The sequence below is a fragment of the Mastigoproctus giganteus genome, chromosome 6, assembly GCF_048544385.1.
Source record: "Mastigoproctus giganteus isolate SK-2022 chromosome 6, ASM4854438v1, whole genome shotgun sequence".
In the NCBI taxonomy this organism is placed as follows: Eukaryota; Metazoa; Arthropoda; class Arachnida; order Uropygi; family Thelyphonidae; genus Mastigoproctus; species Mastigoproctus giganteus.
In genome coordinates this window covers 209,165,707-209,192,033 of record NC_143580.1, presented here as the reverse complement: position 1 = coordinate 209,192,033, position 26,327 = coordinate 209,165,707, and the positions used below count along the sequence as shown (strand labels likewise).

The window sequence follows — 26,327 nt, the reverse complement described above, 5'->3', positions numbered from 1 at the left end:
ACACACCTGATAATTTCATAAGGAAAACAAAGTTGTTTTCCTTATGAACATTAGTTTTTTCTTTAGATCCATTTTAGAGGGGAAAAAAAAATATTTTAAAATTCTTAAACTTCATTGAATAAAAAAATATTTAAAAAAAAATACATAATATTCTATATTAACTTAATTGAAAGAATCAGTTTTCAGAATCAGAAACAACTGTCATATAAAGTGAGAGGTGTTAATTCCTTGCTCGTAGAGGGAGAGGTGTTAACAGGTCCAGGTAATGAAGTGGTCTAGAAATCACGAAGCTTCAGTTGCCTTATACCTTGGTGCAGCTTCCTTATTACTGTAGATCTAAATTCAATAAAATGTTCATAATAAGAAAGCACATCAGGTCTGATGATGGTTCAATATAATGTATGATATCATCCATATGTTGTCTTATAACAGACAATTTAGGATGAGGTGCAACTGATTCTTTGTCTTTGTCATCGTCCTCCATGAAGAACATTTTCTGCAATCTCTCCCTCAGAAAAAAATTTGATAGCCCGGATCACCTTCATCATTTTTGAGCCACTGTTCCACATCATTGTCAGTTGTATTTTTGTTGCTAGCCCTCAAAAGAGTGTCCCAAAAATTAGAAACCTTAACTCCTTCAAAGTCCATTTCAGGATCTACATCGTACAACAACTTCTTCCAAGCATTGGCCAAGGTAATAATCTTCGTATCTTTCCATGAAGCTGCTAAGTTGAAGATAGTAGATCTGATGTTGTATGCATGTAAATTTTGCAGTATCCTGGTGCCTCGTGTATCTTCTTCTGCGTCTTCTGTTTTTTCAAAACAACCATCACCTCTCCCAAATCTTCTTCTTATACAACCTCTTACATGCAACGATTACACCCTGATTCATCGGCTGTATCAGTGAAGTAGTGTTAGGGGGAGGCAGAAAAACACATTTAATTCTCCCATCCCTGCTAACTAAAGTGATTAAAGCATTAAAGTGAGCAGGTGCATGATCTAGCAGTAAAATAGCCTTTACTTCTTTAGTCACATCTGTCTGATAGTTTCACATGTGCTGTCTGATGTGCGACAACTATCAGATATAAATAGGTTCTAAATTTTTCCTTTAGGACAGACATCCAAAGTTCGTTAAATCGAGGGCTCACTGTATACATAAATCACATTAGGAGCATTTGGCACCTGAGGGCCATAATGTACATGCATGTACATTATGGTACTTGGGCAATCTTGCTTTCTATATAAGTTTTCTTGTTTATACTCCAGCACGACAACCAGGTCAGTGGAGTTTACAATAAATCAATCAATACAAATGTTAATCGTATTTAGCAGTCACAGACTTGAACCCCAGTCCACTCAAAGAGCGTGTACCACTGCACTCGTGCTCCTGACCATTCGGCTACGTCAGGCCTGGTAAAAAAATTCTAGAAAAGTAGCAAAACGCAGCCAGTAATTAATGAAAAGATCTTTATATAGTTTTTGGTTATTAGCTATTCACCATAAGTTATATAAAAATCACTGTGCCCAAAACCAAAAAGAAATGTACAATGATCTAAAATTTCACAGCCTGAAAAACAGCTGTTAAAATATTTCAATTTTAATAATAATGCATATGCATTATTATTGAAATGCAGCTTGAAAACTGTCATCATATCCCTTGACACTGTTATGACATCCCTTGACAGATTAGTGCTAAATTTTTTTTACTATGCAAGAGAATATCAAAAAATTAAAAATTTACCTTAATCTGCATGTCAGAAAGGCTGTTTGCAGGTGCTTCTCTAGCCAAAAGGTGAAGCATGCTTTGCTTTTCACTATATAATGTCCATCCATGTTTGACTCGAACAATTAACTTCAGGGCTACATTATATTTTGCTGTCTTGAGAGCAGCCTAAAAAACAAACAAGAAGCAAAAATTATGGTACAGACGTGAATTGTTTATTCAATAATATAAGAGTTACTTAACATTTAAATAAAAATATTATTTAAACATTTAAATAACTCTGCCTAACATTTAAATAAAATATATAAATGAAGGATAGATTGTAATAATGAGAAGATTCGAGAAGGACTGTTATCTTCCTATGCTCACTCCTGTGAGAGGTTTGGTTTCGAGTGGACCACAGATGACACACTTTTCCTGATAAACGGCAGTCTCCTTGTACTTTTTTTTTTTTTTTTTTTTTTAAATATTAGTTATTTTAATTTGCTCTCGCTGTATCATATTTATTTATTTAATTTACTTACAAAGTTTTGCAATTTCATAACAAATTTATTTTATTATTGGCCTACAGTGATTATTGACTTGTAGCTGATGTAAATCCCACTAGCACTTTGCTGTCCAGTAATGTGACAATGGTTTTAAAATGATAAATTAGATCCAAAAAAAAATTCCTCTCATCTAATTTCTCTATATGGTAATGATAACTGAATAGAAAGATTTACATTCATGGAGAAAATACACAATACAAGATTGGGCACATTGCACAAAAATGATTAAAGAAAAATATCATTTTTGTAAACTGAAATTTACTTCAGGCAAACCTATTTAAAATTTATTTATTAAAATTTAAATATGTTACATTTTTTAAACTATGCAAATCATTTTTTTAACTATGCAAATTTCTATTTCAACTGCTGGAACATTATCTATACTTCCTGCTTTATGACTCACTTTCCAATTTTGTCATTTGATAAATTTATCAAGATAGTCCTTACTTTGCTTTTTAGTTATTAGCTTTTTTTAGGTTCTGGTTTGAAGGAAACATACTTATGACACAAGTATTCACAGATTATCAGAGCCTCACCTCTAATTGTTGCTAAGCCTGCAATACAATTAGAGGTGCAATACTTATTTTAATGCTATATGTACATTGTGGGCATTCTCTCCTCAATCACTGGATTTCTCACCTTTATAAATAAGAGGTATTGTTGAATACATATTATTTGTATACATTCCTCTTAATATTATGAATTGTGAATGGCCTCTTCTAAGTTTTATGAATAGACAAGTTCAGACGATTTCTCAAGCAATGCAACATGATTTCTAATTTCAATTTCAGTGTTACAGCTATTCTCTTACTCTTCGGGACTAGGGGAATTAAGATGGGATGCCTGGAAGCCATATTACTCAAGAAAAAATGGACAATAGGGGGAATAAAAACAAAAATCACACAAGAATCTACAGCAGTGGTATGGTAGATCTGGAGAGAACCAAGACTGAGGTTTAGTGGTATAAAAACAAAGTTCAGTGACATATCACACACTTGACAGTAGCTAACACATCTGACCGACCTGTCACTGAGTCACTAATTGCTTAGCCCATAAGGTTGAATTCTGCTTGCATAAATAGAATTCTAGGTGGAATCTACATGGTGTGATTAATGCTTTAAGACTGAAAGACCTTTAAGACCTTTCAGTCTTAAAGGTCTTTCAGCCTTTAAGCCTTTAAGACCTCACATAAGACTGAAACTGCACTTATTAAGGAACCCTGCCCCCACTGAATGTGGAGGAATTCAACAAAGAATGTTAAATTTTTTTTTTACCCATTTATTAATCATCCATATTTTGATGGTTCTTTGCAAACTATAGTCCACAATTGATAAAATGCACTTACTCCAATGTTTCTGCCATTCTTTAAGGCGCCTCCGTAGCCAGGTGGGAAGGAGCAGCAGTGCATAGCACACGCTTCTTGATTAGACCGGGGTTCGAGCCCGTCACCACCAAATACGGAGGATGCGGAAAGGTCAGGGACCACCGCATATCCCGGAGCAACATGGCCTTAGTTGCTAATGCTCCTAAAAAAATAACAATAACAATAACTGCCATTCTTCAAAAATGTGGGTAGAAGCCATTTTTTTGATATTATTATTATTAGCTATATGGTGTAAGGAAGCCTGAGGCTTATGCTGCACCAGCTAAAAAAAAATTCCCTAGTTACAGAGAGAGAGAGAGAGAGAGAGAGGGGGGGGAGAATCACCAAGAAAAAAGAAGAATGATGATATCCAGCTCAGGACCCTGGGTGTGCCAAGACCATACTCACCAGATGTGAGCCCCTGGGGCATTTGAGAACAGCCTACCATTTCCTTACAACTCCTTCTGAGGACTAAAGCTATTTCCTTAACTTTGGGGAAAAAAAAAAAAATTGGAGGACTGTAGAGGAGATGAGAAACACATCTGACATTGCATTAATGTCAGATGCGTTCCTCATCTGCTCTATGGCTGGCTAATTTCTCAATGACAGTATGAGCAATGTGAGGTCTTGCATTGGCGTGATGTAGCATCCACCCACCGGCATGCAGTTGTGGCCATTTGCAACAAATGTGATCCCACAAAGTGCAGGTCTACAGTAAAGTCCTATACCAGTTATATGATGGGGCACAATATGCTGGTAAACCATTCCTTGAATGTCAAAAAAAAAAAAAAAAAAAAAAAAAGAGATGACCATAAACTTTCCTGCAAATTGACTGCCTCAACTTTTGATTTTTTTTTTTTTTTTTTTTTTTTGTGTTGGCAATGATGTACACTTCCAAACTGAGTTTTCTTGTTTACTTTCTAGTTTCAAATGACAAAGCCATGTCCCATTTGCTGTTATCACCTTAAGCAGAACCTGAGCATCTCCAGTAATCATCCGTTGCAGCTCCTGGCAAACCTCCATTGAATTTGCTATTGCTGAGGTGTGAGTAGTCTTGAAACCCAGTGTGCACAAACACATAATATGCAAAAGGTCATGGAGAACAGTGCGTGCTTCCTACTGATATTCTCGAAATCTTTGCCAGTTATGCCTTACTGTTATATGATGATATTCTCTCACAATTAAGAAGCAGCGTTTATGGTTTCTGTGGTGAAAGCATCGTGAAAGCTCCAGGACTGCCAATTTTTGTGATTGAATAACATCCATCGTTAAACATTCTAAACGACATGCAATCTGTGCTATAAGGAAATGTAGATTTACCATTAGCCACTTTTAGCATTTCAAACACTTCGGCTGATGTTTCCTTCTCAAGAAAACATCAGCCGATTTCACATTCATTGTTACGTAGACGAAACTGAACATACATAAACTTGACAACCATTAAGGCCACACCGTGCATGAGTCAACTGCACAGTTGGTGGGTGATGCAGCTGGGTTTGTTCTTAAATTCCATAGCTCAGCCTAGAAATAGCAAGTAGTATGGTTGTTCATGAAATATTATGATCATTCTTTATTAAACAGCCCTGATATAAAAGCTTTACTAGTGGATTTAACTGCCACACAAATTATTTCTCCAATCAAAATGAAGGTACTGCTTACTCAAGTAAGATATATAGACAAACTAGAATACCTAGAACACCTAGGTAATGGAGAGATCCATAAACTGCCAACTCTTAAACTATTTCAAAACCTTCCATCTGATCAGTGATTGTTGATATGGATTTCATCATTGTCAATCCACTGGTGATACATTAACTCATGCTACTCATCTTTAGATGAATTTGATGGAAAATGCTGAAAGTTAATTAGATATTACTGACATCTGATTAACTTTCGATAATGCTTTTGATTGTATTTGGAATAAAGGTCTTCTAAACAAGCTTCCATCTAATGATTTGCCGATGTTGTGTTTTGCAATTGGGTATCCAGTGAACTCTCACTGTGGGTGATGATAGAAGGGGCTCTTTCTTCTAATTTGTCCGCTAATGTTGTTGTTCCAAGGTTTAGTTCTTTCTCTCATGCTCTCTAGAATATTAATGACCTTCCTCCAGTGGCAAGGTATTCTATCCATAGCTCTGCTGATGCTAGCACACTGTATTCCACCTTAAAGTTTTAGAAATCTTTCCCTGCACAAAGGGCTTCAACTTCTTGAATATCCAACACAGAGTCATTAAATGTCAACCTGCAGGCAATTTTCCAGAGTAGTAAAGAAAACTTAGTTGACTTCTTTCCTTCCAAAACTCTTGTTTTATCTTAATCTTGTCTTATTTCTCACAAAAGAGAGTATTACTCTTATGCTTACCTTTGATGACATTTAGATTTCTAGACAAGACCGTATCTCTATTAAGGATCACGAATAATCAAAAAATTGGGCACACCTCAGTAATGCATTAATTTTTTTGCTTTCGGCAGTACTTTTTCTTATATACTCACTCTATCCAATTCTGAAATCTGCCTTACAATGGAATACTGTTACCACATCTAGGGTAGTTTTCCAAAATCTCTCTCAGGCCAAGTTAATTAATATCCTATATTTTACAGAGTCCCTCAACTCTCTGCCTCATAAATCTTCTGTTTATAGAAAAATTCCTTTTCTACAGATAATTCCATGGAAAAAAAGACTCACCATAAGCCTCTTTTAACATTTCATATGCTTCAGCTGATGTCTGCTTGAAACGGAAACAAAATTTGAGAGCAGCATACTGTTCCTTGCACATCACATCCATTGTTACATAGGCAAAACTGAACAGGCATAAACTCGTCCGACTGCCAAGGTCACACCATGCGAATGAGTCAACTATCTTTCTGAATTGGCATCTAATTTCTCCACTCTTCCAAACCAGTCCAAACATGCTGCAAACAGTCAGCATCTGTTCACTATCCACCTCCACACTCACAGAGCCAACTTTTCCTCTAGCTCATTTATCCTTTAACCAACATGTTCTCTGGAACAACCTTCCGAAACATATATTTCCCAAAAACTACAAGTCACCAAAATTAAAGTCTAATGTTAAAATATATATTCTCAGCTTTCAATCCATGCACAGTATTAAGTACTGTAGGTTCTAATACCTTTTTTGTGTGATTTTTCATTAATATTAATAATAATAAAAACCTAAGTGTATATTTTGATGAAATCTGTTCTTTACACAATATTAAATTATATCAAAATAAAAGAAATAATAAAAAAATTTGTTAGAGCTGTCAGAATGATCATCACAACCGAGAAAACTAAGGAATGGGGGGGGGGCTTGCTGAATGTAGTATTTAAAAATCATTATTCCTACTGTTACTTATGACACATGGTATCACGGAACTATAAATGTCAAATTCAGAAGGCAATTAGATACAATTCAAACGTTTATATTGCAAGCAATTATATGAGCATGTCACATTATTTCAATTCCTGATTTACAGGTAATAGCAAGCAAATCACCTATGGATTTAGAGGTAATTACTAAGTCTAAATTGATTTAATAAGCAAAAAAAAAAAAATATGCCTAGAATCAAACTGAAATGAATTAACAACAAAGAAAGAGAAAATTAATATCAGAAAAGAATTATCATTTGCATACTACAGGATCATTCATCCTAGATGTAAAATCTGAATGCAAAAAAGTTAATTACTTTATTAGGGAATAAGATTGGTAACACTTATTTTGTGAATGCAAGGAATAAATGCCAGTGATGGCCACAATGAAATTACTGGCAGTAAATCTTTTCAGCTAGAATACAGTTCATCTCCAACCAAGAAACAATTTTCCTAATTTCAACAAATAACCAAAAAGCTGCTCACAAAGAAGAAACTATGTACATTTAGAACCATCACGGTTAAATTTAAACAATCTGATACAGAGGTATGAACTTTTCATAAATATTGAGGTGATTTCAACCTCATATATTTGTTAATAAATATAACAAATATATTTATTATATTTATTATATTATTTATATTATAATAGTCACTTCTTAACAAATATATGTGTAAACACATATTTGTTAAGAAGTGACTATTATAACTGCTTATAATTTCTCTTACATTTTAACTATTTCAATGTTGCTATCTTAATAGTAAGTAGTGAACTGTCACTATACAGCAAATTTAATGCAACATTCTTTTCTTGAACAGCTAAGGCTGTTCAAGAGAACTCATGTATTAATGACTTGGTAAAACACCTCTCACCATTCCCAACACATTCCATTCAATGCCTCCTGTGGTCTTCTGTCAAAAGGATTTTGATGAATATTGATGCTAAGAAAGGTCCAGATGGTATTTCTCCTCTTGTTCCCAAAACCTGCGTTACTGAACTTACTACTGTTCTTTGGGTTAGTTAGTTAGTTATTTGGTTTTTAGGAGCATTTGCAACTAAGGCCATATTGCTCCGGGATATGCGGTGGTCATTCCCTGACCTTTTCGCATCCTCCGTATTTGGTGGTGACGGGCTCGAACCCCGGTCTAATCAAGAAGCTTATGCTACGCACTGCTGCTCCTTCCCACCTGGCTACGGAGGAGCCCACTACTGTTCTTTGCCACCTTTCTTATTCCAAAGGTGATTTTCCTTCTGCTTGGAAACTTGCTCATATCTAGCGAGTTCCTAAAAAGGGTGACAAATCCCTACCATCTAATTATCATCCCATTGCAATTACTTCTACTCTTTCTACAGTAATGGAGAAATCAATTAACTGCCAACTCAAACTATTCAGAAACCTTCCATCTGATGAAAGATCGACAGTATAGATTTCGTCAGTGTCGATCTATTGGTGATACTGGCTTATGTTACACATTACACAGTGAAACACAAGCAGTTGCTCTTGACATCTAAGGCTTTCGATCATGTTTGGCATAAAGGTCTTCTAAACAAACTTCCATCTTATGGTTCGCCGCTGTTTTTTGTAATTGGTTATCAAGTTTTCTCTCTGATCGCTCACTGATGATGATGGGAGATGGCTCTCTTTCTTCTAACTTCTCGACTAATGCTGGTGTCCCCCCAAGGTTCAGTTGTTACTCGCACTCTTTTCCTTTTGTATATTAATGACTTTCTTCCATTGACCGGAAATCTATCCATAGTTTTGTTGATGATAGCAGATTGCATTTCACTTTCCACTTTGAGAAAAATCACCCTGCTCAATCAGCTTCCGCTTCTCGAATATCTGCTACCAATTCCTTAAATGCCGATCTCCAGGTAATTCTCCATTGGGGCAAAGACAACTCAGTCGATTTCAGTTATTCTAAAACTCAGTCCTGTCTTATATCTCGCAAAAAGGATTCTTGATGACACTGATTTCTAGGCAAGATGATATATCTCTTTTGGGTATTATCCTGGCTTCTAATCTCTCTTGGCATAATCACATTACAAATATTTCTTCTTCTGCATTTAAACAACTTGGTTTTCTCTTTTGCTCTCGGCGTTACATTTATTCCAAACAGCTGTTCACTCTGTACAAATCACAAATCCACCTTACCATGGAATATTGTTCGCACATCTGGAGTGATGCCCCAAAACCTCTCTCTCAGGCTTCTAGATTCCATCGGAAGAGGGCAGTTAGGTTAATTAATTACTCATATCTAACAGTTTCTCCACTCGCTGTCCCATAGACATACTATTTCTGCAGCATGCCTTTTCTACAGATAATTCCATGAGCACCGTTCTTCTGAATTGGATTCTATAATTCCCGTACTCTTTCAAAAGAGTTCAAACACGTGCCGCCACCAGCTAACATCAATTTACTGTCCAACTTCAAAACTCTCAGAACCAACTTTCCATCTTCCTCGTTTATTCATTCAACTGCCGTTTTCTGGAACAAACTTCCTTCATACACATTTGTTGAAAATTACAGTCTACACAAGTTCAAGTCTAATGTCAACAAATATCTTCTCAACCTCCAACCCATGCATGGTAATAAGTACTATAGGTTCTAATACCTCTCGTGCTTGGGGTTTCATAAAAAAAAAAAAAAAAAAACTATATGTAGACAAGGACATAACAGACTTTTATACAGGTAACCATCATATAACATGGTAGTTAGGTTCCTATAAAATCTCGTTTAGTGTGAAACTGTTATATGGGACTAAGAACTAGTATAAAAATGGGGTTTACGTTCCAAAAGCTAACAAAAATACACCTTTTTTTTTTTTTTTTTTTTTTTTATAACTATTGAAAACTTAATTTTTATTAAAAATAGTGATAACTTGACAAATATCTTACAAACTGTGATACATATAAGTCAGAAAATATATGTTTATTTAATTGTCTTTCTCTTCATCGCTGCTAAGCACAATCAAAAGAGAATGTTTTCTCTGTTGCAGAATATCTTCACTTTCTTCTGCAGCATCTGGATTTCATGCATCTTCTACTCTCTTTAAAAAATCAGTAGTTTGGGTTTGTTTGCTTTTGCCTGATAGATCTTTGTAAATTTTTAAGCTTAAGCTTTTTTATTTGCTTTCCAATATACCAGTAACATGTTTTTATTTACACCTTTCACTGCATGACGATTAGAGGATCTGTAATCTCCTGATTCATTACTGAACATAAGTAATGTTAGATGATCTTCTGATGCCTTAAAACCTGGTGCAGTTTTCTCTTTTTTCTTTTTTTTTTTTTTGAAATAAATGTTCTGTTGAGCATTTTTATTCACCAAAAGACCTGTTCCATCACCATTGAAAAAGTGATGTGGTGTGTATCCGTGCTCTTCAATAATTTTTTGAAATTCCTCTGGATAGTTTTTGGTAGCATCATTATCAGCCGATGCATTTTCCCCTTGAATTCTTATGTTATGTAATGAGAAGCAGTTTTTAAATCACTCAAATCAACCTTTATTGGCAACAAACTTGGGATTAACAAAAGTTTCTCCATTTTCTTTTAAATGATTATAAATCTTTAGTGCCTTTTGTTTAATTACATTGTCATCTAATGTTTTTTACTTCTGTTGTCAATCAGAATACTCTTGCTTTTTTTCATTTTCTGAATTACTGGCACTTGGGGACAAGCTGTCATATTTGCAGAAATGAAGTAGTCTACAGCTCTAATTTTCTGTTCATTTTTCTTTATGGTCTGGATTTTTGCTTAATTTAAATTTAAACTTTTTTTGCAACGTACGATAGCTATTCCCCTTTTCAAGACGATCCAAAATTTGTATCTTTGATTCTAGAGAAATAAAGTTTTTTTTTGAGTGGTGCTTTTTTACTTTCCTTAGGCATAATTTAGAGTTGGAATTTAATTCACAACAAAGAAATTACTCCAATACAGTTCTTAAGAACAAAGTTTAGTAATACATACACGGAAAAAAATATTTATAAACAATCAAATAAAAGCCAAAATAACCCTACAAAAAACCTTAAAAGTCACAAACTGCACATTTCAAAATCAATTTTTTATGGTCTCAAACAAGCAAAGTTCTATAGCACAGAACCTAACATGGGGATTTCCCAATAATTTTTTGCATAATGACAGCAAGTCAACAGTGGGGATTCACAAAAAAGAATGGATATGTTGAAAACTTACATCCAACATAATAGTAGGGTAAGGTTAGCCACAATTCTCTAACCGTGTTAGAGCGAAACCATCACTCTAACATGGTCAGAGAATGTTATATAAGTACCGTGTTGTGCAAGGATGAGGATTGCAGCAATTTATCAATCATGTTAGAACGAAACTGTGTTGTAGAAGTAGCGTGTTATACGGGAGGTTACCTGTAATTACTGTACAAATCTATGATGTTATCCTCATGTATTCGAAGATATTTATTTTCATATATTCCTTATGTAATAAGCAAGTAAAACACCTATAACTGTTACATTGTTTTAGTTTTTCTGGAACTTTAATGATATTGAATGAGACAGGGACTACAACACATATATTAAAAACTTGAGGATCTGCTAATTGATGAAATTTCAAAATTTGCTAAAAAAAAAAAATGTGTGCCACCTCAGGATTTATATTTTTGCACAATATCCCTCTACTTTTTAAAAAAAAATGGCAGCTATTAAAAGGGTAATCTACCATTTTACCTATTTCTACCTTTTACTTGAAAGAAAAACAGAAAAGATTTGGTAACTAATGTCTGATAAACATGAATAAAATATGGATTTATAAGAAGTATTCTGTTTGTAAGTTGTATTTGCAAACATCTACGTAGGTTTCATTGGGCTGTCTGATCAAGAGAAGAGAAGACCCCCCCCCCTCCATTTGCTTTTCACAACACAGTCAAGCGAGCGAGGGATGGTGTAAAAAAAAAAAAAAAAAATATATATATATATATATATATATACATACATACATACAAGCAGCAAATGTGTTAGCATGTTCACTGCTTCCTGAATATAAATGTGCAGCTTTGGATTTTAATCCACTTGGAAGGAAACGACCCTACTTTCATAACTTTTTTTCTGCGAATTTGACAGAAGAAAACTGGATGTTTTTTTCAAGAAACCTTTACTTCTCACTATGACTGAACTCGTCAGGAATTGATTAGTTCAGTCATAGTGAGAAAAAAAAACCCAAAAAGTTTTCTGCACTTTCCCATCAACATCCAGGGTCAAAACCCACAGTCAGAAAGGAAACAGTAAAAGTGTCCAGGAACATTTTGTAATAAATAATAATAGGTTATAAAATCATTGGGAACATCTATGTATACATATATAACGAGTATCCTACCACCTTAAAGCCGCAAAGTAAAAAAGTTAAAATAAATACTAAAAAGTATCAGTAAAATATAATGTGATTAATATTCTGTTTTTAAACCAACATATGGCAAAGCAACATACATGGCGAGCATGTATATATTACTTTGCCATATGTAGGTTAGTAAACAGAATCTCCATAGTGCAGTCATCTTATGTAACTGGATTGTTAAACAGTTATACTTACACTGATATATGTTTTCATAGCGGTATGGAACCACCAGTAGCCTTCTTTGATTTTTAGAAAGCAGGATTTTTTTTAAGTCAACACTTTGGTTGCTTTAAATTAAATTTCACTGGCAACATACATATTTAATTTTAAAACAAAGTCACTGGATTGCTTGCTGGCACAGTAATAGCAGAGTCAGGACTTCTCTGTCTAGATTTCTGTCCTGGATTATTTCCTAGAAGGAATGCTAAAGAACAACTAATTATTATAGCTACAAGGAAAACACAGCTGTAAAATTCACTCCTAGAAAAGTTGATTGCAACTTTTTTTTTTTTTTTTTTAAATAAAAATGGCCTTGTGGTCTAGGTTTGTCTTTCAGAAGCAATCTCAGCATTTCACCAAATCAGAATGAGTGGATTTAAACAAATCCTTCCCCCTCTCCCAGTTGAATATCACCTCATATTCAGCACCGTTGTGAGGAATTCTCAAATTACAAGTGTGAGCAGGATAATTTGTTATAGTTCACATTTCCTTTAACTACTGTGAGTTCTCCAATCAAGGAGCACCATACACCCGATAGTTTCTTCTTTTTAAAAACATTATGGTAGATTCACTCACAGTGAAATTTACAGAAATAAGACTGCAGAACATCCATTGCTTCATCTATTTCTGTATCAGTGATATTGAGTAATAATAGGTAATATGTCCATTACAAATTTAAATTTGTAAATTATGCAATGCTAATTGATAAAACTTTGATTCCTCATTATTTAAGCATATTTTTCTTCCATGTATTGTCCCCCTACCAAAAAAGACTGCTTCCTTAAATGATGGCCTAACCTTTTAAGGAAATTGCATATTAGCTGGCAAATGCAATTTCTTTAAAACCAATTACAATACCAAAGCAAATGTATGGCAATGACAAAGTCTGTCTTCTGTGAGCATCAAAATTTTTCCAATTCAATATAATTCATTTAATTCATCAAACATAATTTATTAAATCTCAGGATCCCTTCCTCGTCCAACCACCAAGATGGGGACAAAACTGAGATCAGATGAGGAGACTCAGAGTAATAGCTTAATCATACTTCTTTAACACATTTTTACAGTTCTATCTGTATTATACCTGTAACAAAACAGCATGCAGTTTATAAATAGGCCAAATTTTAAGAGGGTAAAAATTATTAATAATAATAAAAAAAAACTTACTTCAACAGCCATAGTCATTCCTTTTCCTGTGCCCTCAATATGGTCCAAAATGTAGAAAAAGATCCCTTGCCAGTTTTTCTGAAGGACTTCCTAATGAAAAATTAGAGTCAGGGAATACAGAGAAATAATAATTGAAATTAAGGCATTTAGTAAAATCAGGAAGGTGTGAGTTGCGTTGGATAAGGCAAACAATATAAGGAATGAAGCATCAATATATCATGTCTATAAATTTCAGTTATTCTCTATAGTAGTCTGCTAGCATTGCAAGAAGACTAATTACAGATTTATAGAAATATATCTTTGCAACTGGAAGTATATTTATCTCATCATCATCATCTAACTAATGATCTCATAAATAAAAATACTTAGTACTGGTATTATAGTGGCAAATGATGAAATAGAACAAGCATATACAGCTTTAACAAGAGAGAGAAAAAAATCCCATTTCACCTACAAATTCCACCATAAATTCATTTAGACTATCCTCTTCCACAACAATGGATGTTAGCTAGTTCCAACAATCAACCACCAGTTGGCTAAAGTCAAACTTCCACAAATATATTCTGCAACCATCCTTCCTTGATTTGAATTTACACCCCTCATATGCCTAGTCTGAGCAAGAGTAATAAATCCATAATATTGGGCTTCCTCAATCCATTTAAATCCCTAAACACCTCAATCAGATTACCTCACAGGTTCCTAAGTCTGCAAATGCTGCAAATTTCAGACTGATGTCTTTTTTGGTAAGAGCATCCCTTTGTTCCCCTCACCAATCTTGTTGCTCATCTTTGTGCTCATTCTAGCAGCCCTATATCTTTCCTAAGAGGAGCACTCCAAACCTGTATGCAGTACTCAAGGTGTGGCCAGACCACTGCCATATCCAAGAGGTTAATCACCTCCTTATCCCTGCTAGAAAAATTCCTGTATATCAGGAATGAGCTGTCTTGGCAGCCTGGCTGCACTAATAAGAGAACTTCGTATCAGACTGCACAATTTTCTCCCCTGGCCCATCTCATTCTCCACTACCCTGACTGTAGTACCACACAGCTGGTATGTTACTTTGGGATTACCGCTATCCATATGCAGTACCTTGCATTTGTTAATGTTAAACTTCAAGTGTCATTTCTCAGACCATCTTCCTTTTTTTATAGATCTTGATGCTACAGCAAAGCATAATTTCATTACTATTTTTTACTAGCCTCCCAACCTTTGTATTATCTGCATACTTAGATATTAAGTCTGATATATACCTTCACCATATTAATAAATATTGAAAACAAGAATGGGCCCAGCACTGAACCTTGGGAGACCCCACTAATAACATTAATCCATGAAGGTCAGTTCCCACTGATAACCACTCTGTCTTCTAACAATCAACCATCCCTTTATCCGTAGTGGTAACTTGTCCTTAATGCTACATTGTTCCAGTTTGTGCAGCAGTCTTTTATTCACAACAATATCAAGAGCATTCTTGAAATCCAAGATATTAAATCAAAATTATTATATTTTGCATCTAATTCCTTTGTCACTGCATCATAGTATCCAATCAAATTGGTCAGAGAACATCTTCCTTTAACAAACCCATAACAGTGACTGAAGTATAACTTCCTTCCTGTCTAGATGTTCCTGCATAAGTAATGCAGGAGCATCTAGACAGGAAATAATGGACTCACTTTAACCAGAGAGTCCATTATTTCCTGTGGAACAGAAGTTAAACTAATAGGTCTATAATTATTCATGCATCCTCTGATCTCCTGTTTTGCTCATCCACAGTCCAGTCCACAGTTACTTTCCCTGAATCCAAAGAAGCTCTAATAACACTAGCCAACACGATTTTTACCTCCAAGAAGTTAAATGCTGTTTTTAACTAATTTTTATAGATTTCGAAAACCACCATTAAGTTTCACATCATGTCACAGTTATTAAATATAGAGGGAGTTACAGTTTACCAAAATATGCCAATTTCGCATTCTCTAGCCAGTAATGTAAGGTAAGGTATGTTAGTGTCTAACGGCTCCTGGGATTTCTCCCATCGTCGCGGGTATACATTGTATCGGGCCAGAGATTTGAAGTATGTGGGGGTCATATGCTGTATATTGTGTTGTGCCCTTTGTTCCTCTGGTCTTTTAGCTGCCGAGTCCCTAGTGGGACCCGACGTTACCACACCGTGCCATGGGGAGGCTGACCGGGTGCACCACTGATGCTAGAGTACTCTGGCGGGTCCTGCCACCCACATTCCTGGGATTTCAGTGGCTAGAACCAGATTTGAGAATGAGATGATCACTGTTTCTTGAGCAATGGTTGTAATTTTAACAGAGGGTGGGGTTGTTCGCTGATAACTTGTTCTAGGGCCAAATAGGTCGGGCAATAATTTTGATGTATTTAGATTTAGACCCGTGGGGCACACGCACACACACACACGCACGCACGCACGCACGCACACACACACGCACGCACGCACGCACGCACACACGCACGCACGCACGCACACACACACACACACACACACACACACACACACACACTCATATATATAAAAAAAATAAATAAAAAAAAAAAAAACCATTGTGAAAGAGAAAAGTAAGGGAGGTAGGCAGAAGACTGAAGGGTAGGAAACAGAAGAAGGGGCCGACAGGGAAGATAGCCCCTGATGACAGTATGGCATGCCCAGTGCCTCACCAAAGAGGAGTGGGGTGGACAAAAAAAAAAAAAAAAAACCAATCATTGTGTAAGAGAAAAATGGGGGGAGGGGGGGTAAAGGGACAGATGGTAGGAAACAGAAAAAAGAAGCAAAAAAAAAAAAAAAAAAAAAAAAAAAAGAGAGAGAGAGACAGACAGAAACCCCGCAAGTGCAGAGTAGGTACAGCTAGCACGGCCAGTCAGTTGGAGCCGACACTTGGTGGAAATCCAGCAGTGTGAGTGCTGCTATGGTGGATGGGTCATGTTCAGGAAGGTCTAGTCCAGGTGTCGTCACTGGGACTCCATTTGGTGAGTCTGTGTCGCATCCAGACTGAAGGCTGGTCCAGTAGTCCATGATAACAAATAGTGGGGTGGTCAAAACCAGGAGTCCAAGATATGATAGTCAAGTTCAGGGATCGATGGTAGGTCTCTTCTTGATGAGATGTGTCACGTCTGGTCGGGAGAAGTTGGTCCAGGAATCAATGATGAGGAATTTGTCAATGTGTGGACCCTGTCTTTGATTGCACTGCTAGCATTGTCCCAAACAAGTGGGGAGACCAGTTGACTACTTGGGATGTGAGGGATCAAGTTGGGTTCTATACTCCGGATGGTTTGTTGGTCAAGTCTTGTGTAAGTTGGTCCAAGGCGTTAGCATCCATGGCTCAATGATGCGCAGCAACAGTTGGCAGTCATGGTTGTTATGACCTATTGATTTGGATGCTAAGGTGGTGGTAGCGCTTTCTGCCTGGTAAATAGGTCCATTGCAAATTGAGTCAGGGCTCTGTAAGTTTCTTCATTCTGTAGGGTGAGGTGTTCTTGATTTTGGTAGTTGAAGCTCGTTTGAAGCTCTTTGGTAGTTGAAGTCTCGTTATTAGGATCCTCCTGAAGTCCTCGTAGATTTCACAGCTGTGGGCAAGGTGGTCCCACGTCTTATCCACTCCACAGTGACAGCGGAATGAGTTTGAAATTCTGAAGCCATGTAGTTTTTCTGGAAGGAGCCATGTCCAGTGAGGAGGTAGGTAGCATAGAGTCCCGGTGAAAACCAGACAGGTGTGAGGGGGAAGGAGGCCCTGACATCCGGGAGGAATATTTTGGTGACAGCACCTTTAGTTGAGGTCTGCCATCTTTCTTGCCAGGTGTCTGTTAGATGTTCATTAAGTCTCTTCTTTTCAGCATTTCTATTATTTGCTGGGTCAGTGGTGAAACCTGCGCAGGTAACTGCTCTTCCTTTGGCTATTTGATAGAGCAACCCATGGCGAACAATCTCCAGGTCCAGTGGAAGGGATCCAGTTAGGACCAGGAGCACATAGGTGCTGACAGTGCAACAGGCATGCGAAGACAGAAGGAGAAGAGAGCGCTGGATAGTTCCTAGGCGCGATCTGTTTACTACTGTATTTGCCTTCTTGTACCAGACTCCAGAGGCATAGGTGATAACCGGGATGAAAACTGCCTTATAGAATAGGGACAGTGTTCTGATAGATATTGTCCTTCCGGGCAACTCTTGAGACTTGGGCAGCATACTTCCTGAATTTAATCCTGATTTGATCTAGATGAGGAGTGAAGGAAAGGTTTTTGTCTAAGGTCAAACCTAGATATTTAAGCTCTGTTTTTAGTTTTACTGTAACACCATTGACCTTGATTTGGGGTGGTCTTCTCAAACCATGTCCTTCTCAAACCTAGATATTTAAGCTCTGTTTTTAGTTTTACTGTAACACCATTGACCTTGATTTGGGGTGGTCTTCTCAAATCAAGGGTACCTTTTAGTAGGATCGAATTGGTTTTCTCTGGGGAGATCTTTAGGTTGTTATGCTCTGCCCAAGCTTGAAGGGTGGAGATGGCCTGGTTGGCAGTTGCTTCTAGTTGAGCTCTGTTATTGGCAGAAAAGAGCATGACCAGGTCATCTGCATAGGCCTGGGTCTGTACATTGTTGGTGTTCAAAATTGGCGTTCAAGAAATCATCCAGCACCAGATTCCAGAGGAGAGGCCCCAGGACAGATCCCTGAGGGCATCCCCTGAAGACTGGTCTGGAGACACTGCAGTGGGGAGTGTACACGACAACTCGCCGGTCCTGGAGATAGGTATTGATGCGTCTATATAAGTTTTCTGTGACTTGCATCACCCGGTGCCTGCCGAGGACGGCGGGCCACCAGAGGGAATCAAAGGCACCAGCAAAGTCGAAGGAGATTAGAAGAAAGTATTTGGAGTTGCAGATGGTAGCAGCTTCAATGATTGTTTCCAGTGCATCTACCGTGGAGCATCCTTTCTGGAAACCGTACTGGTTAGGTGAGGAAAGACCAGCGTCATTGTAGTGGGCTTCTATTCTATGGGAGATCATCTGTTCGAGAAGTTTGCTGAAGACTGGCAGCAGTGCAATGGGCCGGTAGGATTGTGGCAGATCATGTGGTTTGGTTGCATTCTTCAATATAAGTCTAACGGTTGTGGGGAAGAATCCTTGGTGAAGACAGTGGTTTAACAGGTTGAGTGTGGTAGTGGGAATAAGTTCAATGGCTTTCTGGACGATTTCTGGATCGAGCATGTCTCTGCCCGGAGCCTTCTTGTTTCTGATTCTAGATGCAGCTAAGTTGAGCTCGGTTGGGGTGAAGGGTTCTTCAATTGCAGTTGTGCGATATGTTTCATTTTCCGTGCAGAGCTCTAGCTGTTCTGTTGTGTGTGCGTCAGCAGGCTGCTGGAATGTAGCATCTAGAATATTATTGATAGTGTCTTGCCACGATCTGGTGTAGAGTCTGTTCGGTAATTTTGTGGTTGATACGACCTCACCTCTGGGGTCTTGTTAGTGGTCACTTTGTACACAACCCCCCCCCCCCAGAGATCGGCATTCCCTTCCTTACCAGGGCTTCCCATGAGCGCCTTCTGTGCTCTTCCTGGTCACTCGATATTGCTGCACTAAAGCCTCTGTTTCTTCTAGAAGCCACGTTCTTCTTGCACGTTGATAGTGTTTTCGTCAGTAAATGACTTCGCGTCAAAGAGCCTGAGTTCTGGTGACCACCAGGTGCTGTCCCCTGTCTCTGGTCACCAGTGAATCTCTTCCTGGTCCTGGTGAATCTCTTCTTTTTGATAGCCTTGTTTGCAGCATTAGTGACAAGCTGTGTAACTGCGCATTGATACTGGTCTGGGCTAAGGGCGCTAGGATTGAAGTGGCTAGCTGCACTGGTCAATTCCTCCTTAAAAAAGCTTCCAGTCAGCCTTATTCAGGGCATATCTTCTTTGTTGAGTTCGGTTGGTTGGTTGAGTTACTAGTGAACGGTGTAGTTGGAAGGTTAATACCCTGTGGTCAGAGGTGGTCCAGTCCTCACGGACTGTCCAGGAAGCATGAGCTTGAGGCTAAGGTGGAGCTTGAGCTTGAGGCTAATGGAGCTTGAGGCTAAGGTGACATCTATGGTAGCTTCCCACAGGGTACTGGAGAAAGTTGGCAGGCAGTTAGGTTTGTTTAGAATGACCAGGTTGCTGTTAGACAAGTAGTCCTCAAGACGTTGGCCATTTCTATTTCCTCTATGATTTTGAGTTGGGCTGTGCCAGGCTGGGGTCCTGCAGTTAACATCAGCCCCTATAATGAGTTTTGCATTTGGCATTTGTAGCTGGATGGTCTGTAGATGTCGGGTGGCAGGAATATCTTCCCCCCGGTCGACAGTATATCGAGACTAAGTAGAATTGCCCTAGTGGTGAAATTACCTGGGCACACACAGCCCAGCTAGTACACAGATCAGTGATTTTGGTGACAGTCAGTTTGGGATTGCCAATGACGATCGCAGCCCAGGGTATGTCATCATCAACCTGGGCTACTTTAAATCTCAAGGGGTAGCCTTTTACCTTCTTATTATGAGTGTATGGCTCCTGAAGAAGCAGCACATCTAAGTTCTCTTCACCTGCCTTTTTGACCAGTTGTGCAGCAACAGCCTTGGACCTCTGAGCGTCATGTTGTGCTATTTTCACAGTGTGGATATTTACGTTTGGTCTGTTACTCTCCATAATCTATTCTTGACTGTTGAGCACTTCTGGCTTTGAGATAAACTGGGCAATTGCTGTCACGGAGTGAATGGTTGGCTGGTACCTTTATGGCCTTGCAATTGGCACATGTGGGAGGTTGACACTTTTTGGGGCATGTAGCGTACTCATGCCACATTTCGGCACAGTGGCCACAGGTGGGCAGATTTTGCCTGCACGTCGGCGTGGTGTGGCCGAAACGGCAACACCTGAAGAATTTCGGGACGGCTACATGCTCCCTAAAGCGGTGGCTGCCCCAGTTGATGTAAATTCTTGTTTGCTGGGAGAGGATCTTCCAGGCCTTGGGTGATAGCTCAAAGACCCAGTTAATGGTGTGCCCAGCTCTGGGTTTTGTTTGGAATTTAGGGATTATGTGAGAAGTCGGTTCTTCATCTGGGAGTTCCTGTTTCAAGTTTCTGTAGAAAATTTCACTTTGCAATTCCTCTGAAGGGAGATCTTTGTCCACGTCTAGTACCAGTATACAAGGGCCCTTTTGTCTAGCGGGCTCGGCCAGGAGTCCCAGATATGGTATTTTATGGTTCTTAATAATCAGTTCAGCATTCTCTTTTGTGGCTGTTTCTATAATTACTCTTGTATTTCGCGTTTTGCGAATTGACTTGATTTTAGTGTTCTTTAAGTCATCTGTCAAGGAGTCCACGATGGTCTTCTTGACCTCCTCACTAGACATACAACCTTCATTGGTAAGGGGTTTAAGTACCACTAGGTTAGGTCTGGGTGATAGTGTTTTATTCCGTAGATTGGCACCTGAATTGTTTGTCTTGTAGCCCAGTTCCTGAGATTCGGGAATAAAGTCTGGTGTTGGCTTCCTTGGCACTTGGGCATACGTGAAGTTGCGCTGTCGCATTTGTTTTACTCCACAGTCAGTGTTTGTTTGTTTGTTTGTTTGTTTGTTGTTTGGTTTTTAGGAGCATTAGCAACTAAGGCCATATTGCTCCGGGATATGCGGTGGTCATTCCCTGACCTTTCCGCATCCTTCATATTTGGTGGCGACGGGCTCGAACCCCGGTCTAATCAAGAAGCGTGTGCTATGCACTGCTGCTCCTTCCCACCTGGCTACGGAGGCGCCTCCACAGTCAGTGTAGGCTTCCAATTTTGCAGTTGCCTTTTCGCTTTCCACGTGAGTCTGGATAAGCAGCAATTCCAGTTTATTCCATAGGGTGACGATTTCTGCCCTAAGAAGTGTTTTAGCTCTGTTAGTTACCTCTTTGAGCAAGTTCTCCAGTGCTAATTTGAGTTATAACGATTGTTGGATAACTGTCTCCTCAAGCATGTTGGGGTCAAGGGAGAGGTCAAGTTGTCTCATGTCCGTGTACTTGGTTTGGGAGGGGGGGGGTTCCATGGTTCCTCTGTTTTGAGATTTTGACCTGGTTTCCTGATCAAATTTGGTATCCATTGGTTTTCTGTTCTTCTTAATGGGGGTTCAGTTTGAAATTCTTCGTGTTGCTCTGCTATTTTAGGGTTCTCGGTCATTGGCAGGGTTGTGTTTACAGCTGATTTCCTCGATTTATCCTCCATTTGAGCAGATACGAATTGGGGATTCACTGCGGAGGAGCGAATGGCGAGACAGTCTCACAGAAGGAGCTCAGAAAATGAGGGCAGATGATACCCATTGCAAGTTAGTAGGTGAATCAACTTAAGAAGTGCTACACAAGAACAGCTACCACCAATAGGATTTAACAGTATAAGTCACGTGCTATTTGCCCTGGGATGACATTCATATGGTCATTATAATAGTATTAAGTTAGACCAGTGATTATTATTTATTGCTTGCAAAATTATTTAAATCAAGCGGCACAATTCAAATTTCTGCTGAAACTGTGGGGGCAAAATCAGCCATTCACTTCCAGTATCTTGGCACACTGTGAATGTGTCGCCGACAACTTCCTTGCCACAAGAGAAACTATATTCGTCGTAACGCAGAGGCAAACGACATCCAATAACGTCTTTTAAGTTTTTGTTTTTGTTTTCTAATTCGAGTGTAGTAGGGAGATGAATGCTGTGAGAAGCAGGTGGTCGCGGAAGGGCAATTACTGCCAGAGGCGTAGAGTGCAACTAAGTATCTCTCACTAAAGGGAAACTTAAGCAACAAGTGACCTTCAGCTATGATTGTACTCACACAGGGGGGTCACCCTCCCAGTCAATTGTACAGTTCAGCCGTGGTAGCAACAGAAATATGTGTTTGCTACACTTTTGCAATTCTAGAACAATGCCCCCAAGGTGGGAAGACACATTACTAGCGTTGGATACAAACGAGTTGAAATGCACAAGAATGGCCCACAAAAATGAAAAATGATCTCACCACTGTGCCATAAAAACCCTTGTATGGCACAAATCCAAAAGCTGGCACTATTTTAAACTGATTAAAACTATCAGTACGCACGGTGCGATTTGCAGCACGTGTTACCAAGAAGGCAGCCATTTTGGCAGTCCCGCCAGTAATGTATGACATACTGATTTATTTTAAGAAATATAAGCTAATTCGAGGGCGCTGGAGTCGCAGAAGAGAACAGTCGGTGGATTTTTGGCTGCTGTAAAGGGATAAGTATTTTTAATTTTTACCATATTCTTTGTTAATTAACATAGTACATTGTGTTTTACAGAGATATTAAATAGGTTTAGTAGCATTTGTTAGCTTCTTATTTTGAAGCTATTTTTCGAAGTTACGACTCCCGGTGTGGGCGCCAATATTGTTTAACTAGCAGCCATATTGTAGTAGATAAGAAATAGCTTAACGTATGTATATCTCGAACTGATAGCATAAGGTATAAAGTAAAACTAGATAATGTAATACAAAGCACTGTATTCGGAATCTGTTAGAAATCTATTAGAAATAATGGTAGGCGAGCATTCTGGTCTCTTGCCAAAGCTACTGGCTGCAACTTTTGCCCATCTCTGCTCCTGCCTTTATCAAAACCAGATGGTTCTGTTTTCACTTGAGCCAAGGATAAAGCTGACCTGCTAGCATCCCATTTTTCTTCCAACTCATGTATTAATGATCTTGATAAAACAACTCCCACCATTCCCAACTTTCTCCATTCAATGCCTCCTGTGGTCTTCTGTCAAAAGGATGTCAGAAGGATTTTGACAAAACTTGATGCTTAGAAAGCTTTAGGTCCTGATGATATTTCTTCACTTGTTCTCAAAACCTGTGCTCCTGAACGTACTCCTGTTCTTTGCTCACTTTCTTATTCCATAGGTGTTTTCCCTTCTGTTTGGAAATTTGCTCATATCCAGCCATTTCCTAAAAAGGATGACAAATCCCTCCCATCCATTATCATCCCATTGCAATTACTTCTACTCTTTCTGAAGTAATGGAGAAATCAATTAACCCCCAACTCTTAAAACTACCTAGAAACCTTTCGTCTGATCAATGATTGCCAGAATGCATTCTGTCAGTGTTGATCCACTGGTGTTATACTGGTTTATGTTACCCATTTATGGACAAATTCAATGGAAAAGGGTGCCTCCATAGCCAGGTGGGAAGGAGCAGCAGTGCATAGCACATTCTTCTTGATTAGACCGGGGTTCGAGCCCATTACCACCAAATATGGAAAGGTCAGGGTATGACCACCGCATATTCCCGGAGCAATATGGCCTTGGTTGCTAATGCTCCTAAAAACCAAATAACAAACAACAACAACAATGGAAAAGTTCGGTGAAACACAAGCAGTTGCTCTTGATATCTCAAAGGCTTTCAATTGTGTTTGGCATAAAGGTCTTCTAAACAAGCTTCCATCTTATGGTTTGCCAACTATTTTTTTGTAATTGGTTATCCAGTTTTCTCTCTGATCGCTCACTGAGGGTGATGGTAGATGGCTCTCTGTCTTCTAACTTCTCCACTAATGCTGGTGTCTCCCAAGGATCAGTTCTTACCCCCGCTCTTTTCCTCTTGTATTAATGATCTTCTTTCATTGACCGGAAATCCTATCCATAGTTTTTGTCGATGATAGCACATTGCATTCCACTTTCCAGTTTGAGAAAACTTGCCCTGCTCAATCAGCTTCAACTTTTCGAATACCCGCTACCAATTCCTTAAATGCTGATCTCCAGTGGGGTAAAGACAACTTAATTGATTTCAATCTTTCTAAAACTCACAAAAAGTTTAATCTCACAAAAAGGATTCGTCTGCTCCTATGCTTATCTTTGGTGACACTCGGATTCCAAGTCAAGATGATATATCTCTTTTGGGGATTACCCTGACTTCTAAGCTCTCTTGGCACAAACATATTACAAATATTGCTTCCTCTGCATCTAAAAAAATTTGGTTTTCTCTTTTGTTCTTGGAATTACTTTTCTTCCAAACAGCTGTTCACTCTGTACAAATCGCAAATCTGCCCTACCATGGAATATATTTTTTACATTGATTACATATATATGACAGATAATATCTCAAAATATAGATATTCTATTCAGAAGATATGTACAATTATACGTAATAAATAAAATAGCATTCTTTTAAAGTGTAGCTCATATACCTGAAGCTGCATCATTACTATGGAAGAAAAAAAATGAAACGTAGTGATCTTTTTTATTCTGTATAAAATTGTTTGAATTACAATCCACAAACAACAATGAAACAAGAATGCTACTTGAAGTGTAGAATGGCTTGAAACTGATATTTTTTTTTGTTTTACAATATAATGCAACCAGCTGGAATAACCAATAAACCAGAAATAAATGTCTTCACCAGAATGGTTTTTAAGGATTAATTAGTAAGGGCTATTTTTTTCTTATATCAGAACTGAAAGAAAACACAAAAAGATATTTTTCACACTATTAAAAATGATGTAGATGAAAAATAAAACTTAGTCTCAATAATAATAACAGTATAGACTATAAAATATTTAAGGGCAAAGGCCTCATGCTACGAGGTAGAATGACTAATATGTAGGTTAGCACAAACGCATCATTTTAACATAGCTAACTACCAAAGTAGTTAAATTAATTAAATTGGTATCGTTTTGGTTATATCTCATATTGTGACTGCCTTCCCAACGAGTTGCCATGGTATGTACTACCTCGAATAAATAACACTTCACCAGTGGAGAAGACTATTGTTATTTATTCTCAGCGGATACCATTACCCAGACAGCACTGTTTAAAAGCTTCTCTTTGGTGGGTGGGTGGGCAGGTACCCTGGTGTTGCAATAGTGACAACCCAGTTAGGAAGTATAACTTCACAATATGAGAGATGCCTGATGGTGCGTAGTGATATAGACTATAAAGTATTTAAGGACACAGGAGATATAACGAAAACGATGCCAATTTAATAAATTAATTTAATTACTTTGGTAGATAGCTATGTTAAAATGATGCATTTGCACTAACCTACATATTAAGAACAGTATGTAATCAACAATCGGAGAGGATGTTAGTTTTATTGCTCCTGTAGTAAAGCTACTAATTTTCCAAATATATTAAACTATGGAATCATATATCACCAAATAATCATTGCATTACAAGAACGTACCATTACAAGAAATAAGCGCCCTTGTGCTTACTTCTAGTAATGTAATATTCATAGTTTTAAGGATAGTGAATTATACTTGTGGTTATTCTCTAATTATACACTATGAACCTATCTGTGAGAGAAAGTCCCTTAGTAAAGGGTAAGAGTTAGAAAGGTTTCAGAACCTAATAATAAAAATAATTAAATTTACTGAATTAAAAACTAACTTAATGAAAAGGTTGCCAATCCTTGACGGTTATCAGATTTCACATCTTTTTTCTGGATTTTATAGCAAAATTCAATGATTCCGATTCTGAACTTTAAAATATAAATAAGGGAGAGAGGAGGTCAAATGATTAGATCTGCAAATGTAATAATTCAAATAATTTTATGCTGAAATGGGGGAAAAACACTATACAATGAA

The 26,327-nt window shown here is 37.9% G+C and overlaps 1 protein-coding gene across 4 annotated transcripts in view; it reads right to left on the bottom strand.

Moving 5' to 3' along the window:
• The window catches only part of LOC150084913 (poly [ADP-ribose] polymerase tankyrase-like), a 1,170,388-nt gene that overhangs the window by 296,384 nt on the left and 847,677 nt on the right, over window positions 1-26,327 (bottom strand). For all 4 annotated transcript variants that reach the window (XM_090376702.1, XM_090376704.1, XM_090376701.1 and 1 more), the window contains 2 exons: window positions 13,753-13,842; window positions 1,742-1,891 (listed from right to left, as the gene is read on the bottom strand). In XM_090376702.1, coding sequence (XP_090232828.1) covers window positions 1,742-1,891; window positions 13,753-13,842 — 240 coding nt within the window. The remainder of the gene's footprint in view (window positions 1-1,741; window positions 1,892-13,752; window positions 13,843-26,327) is intronic.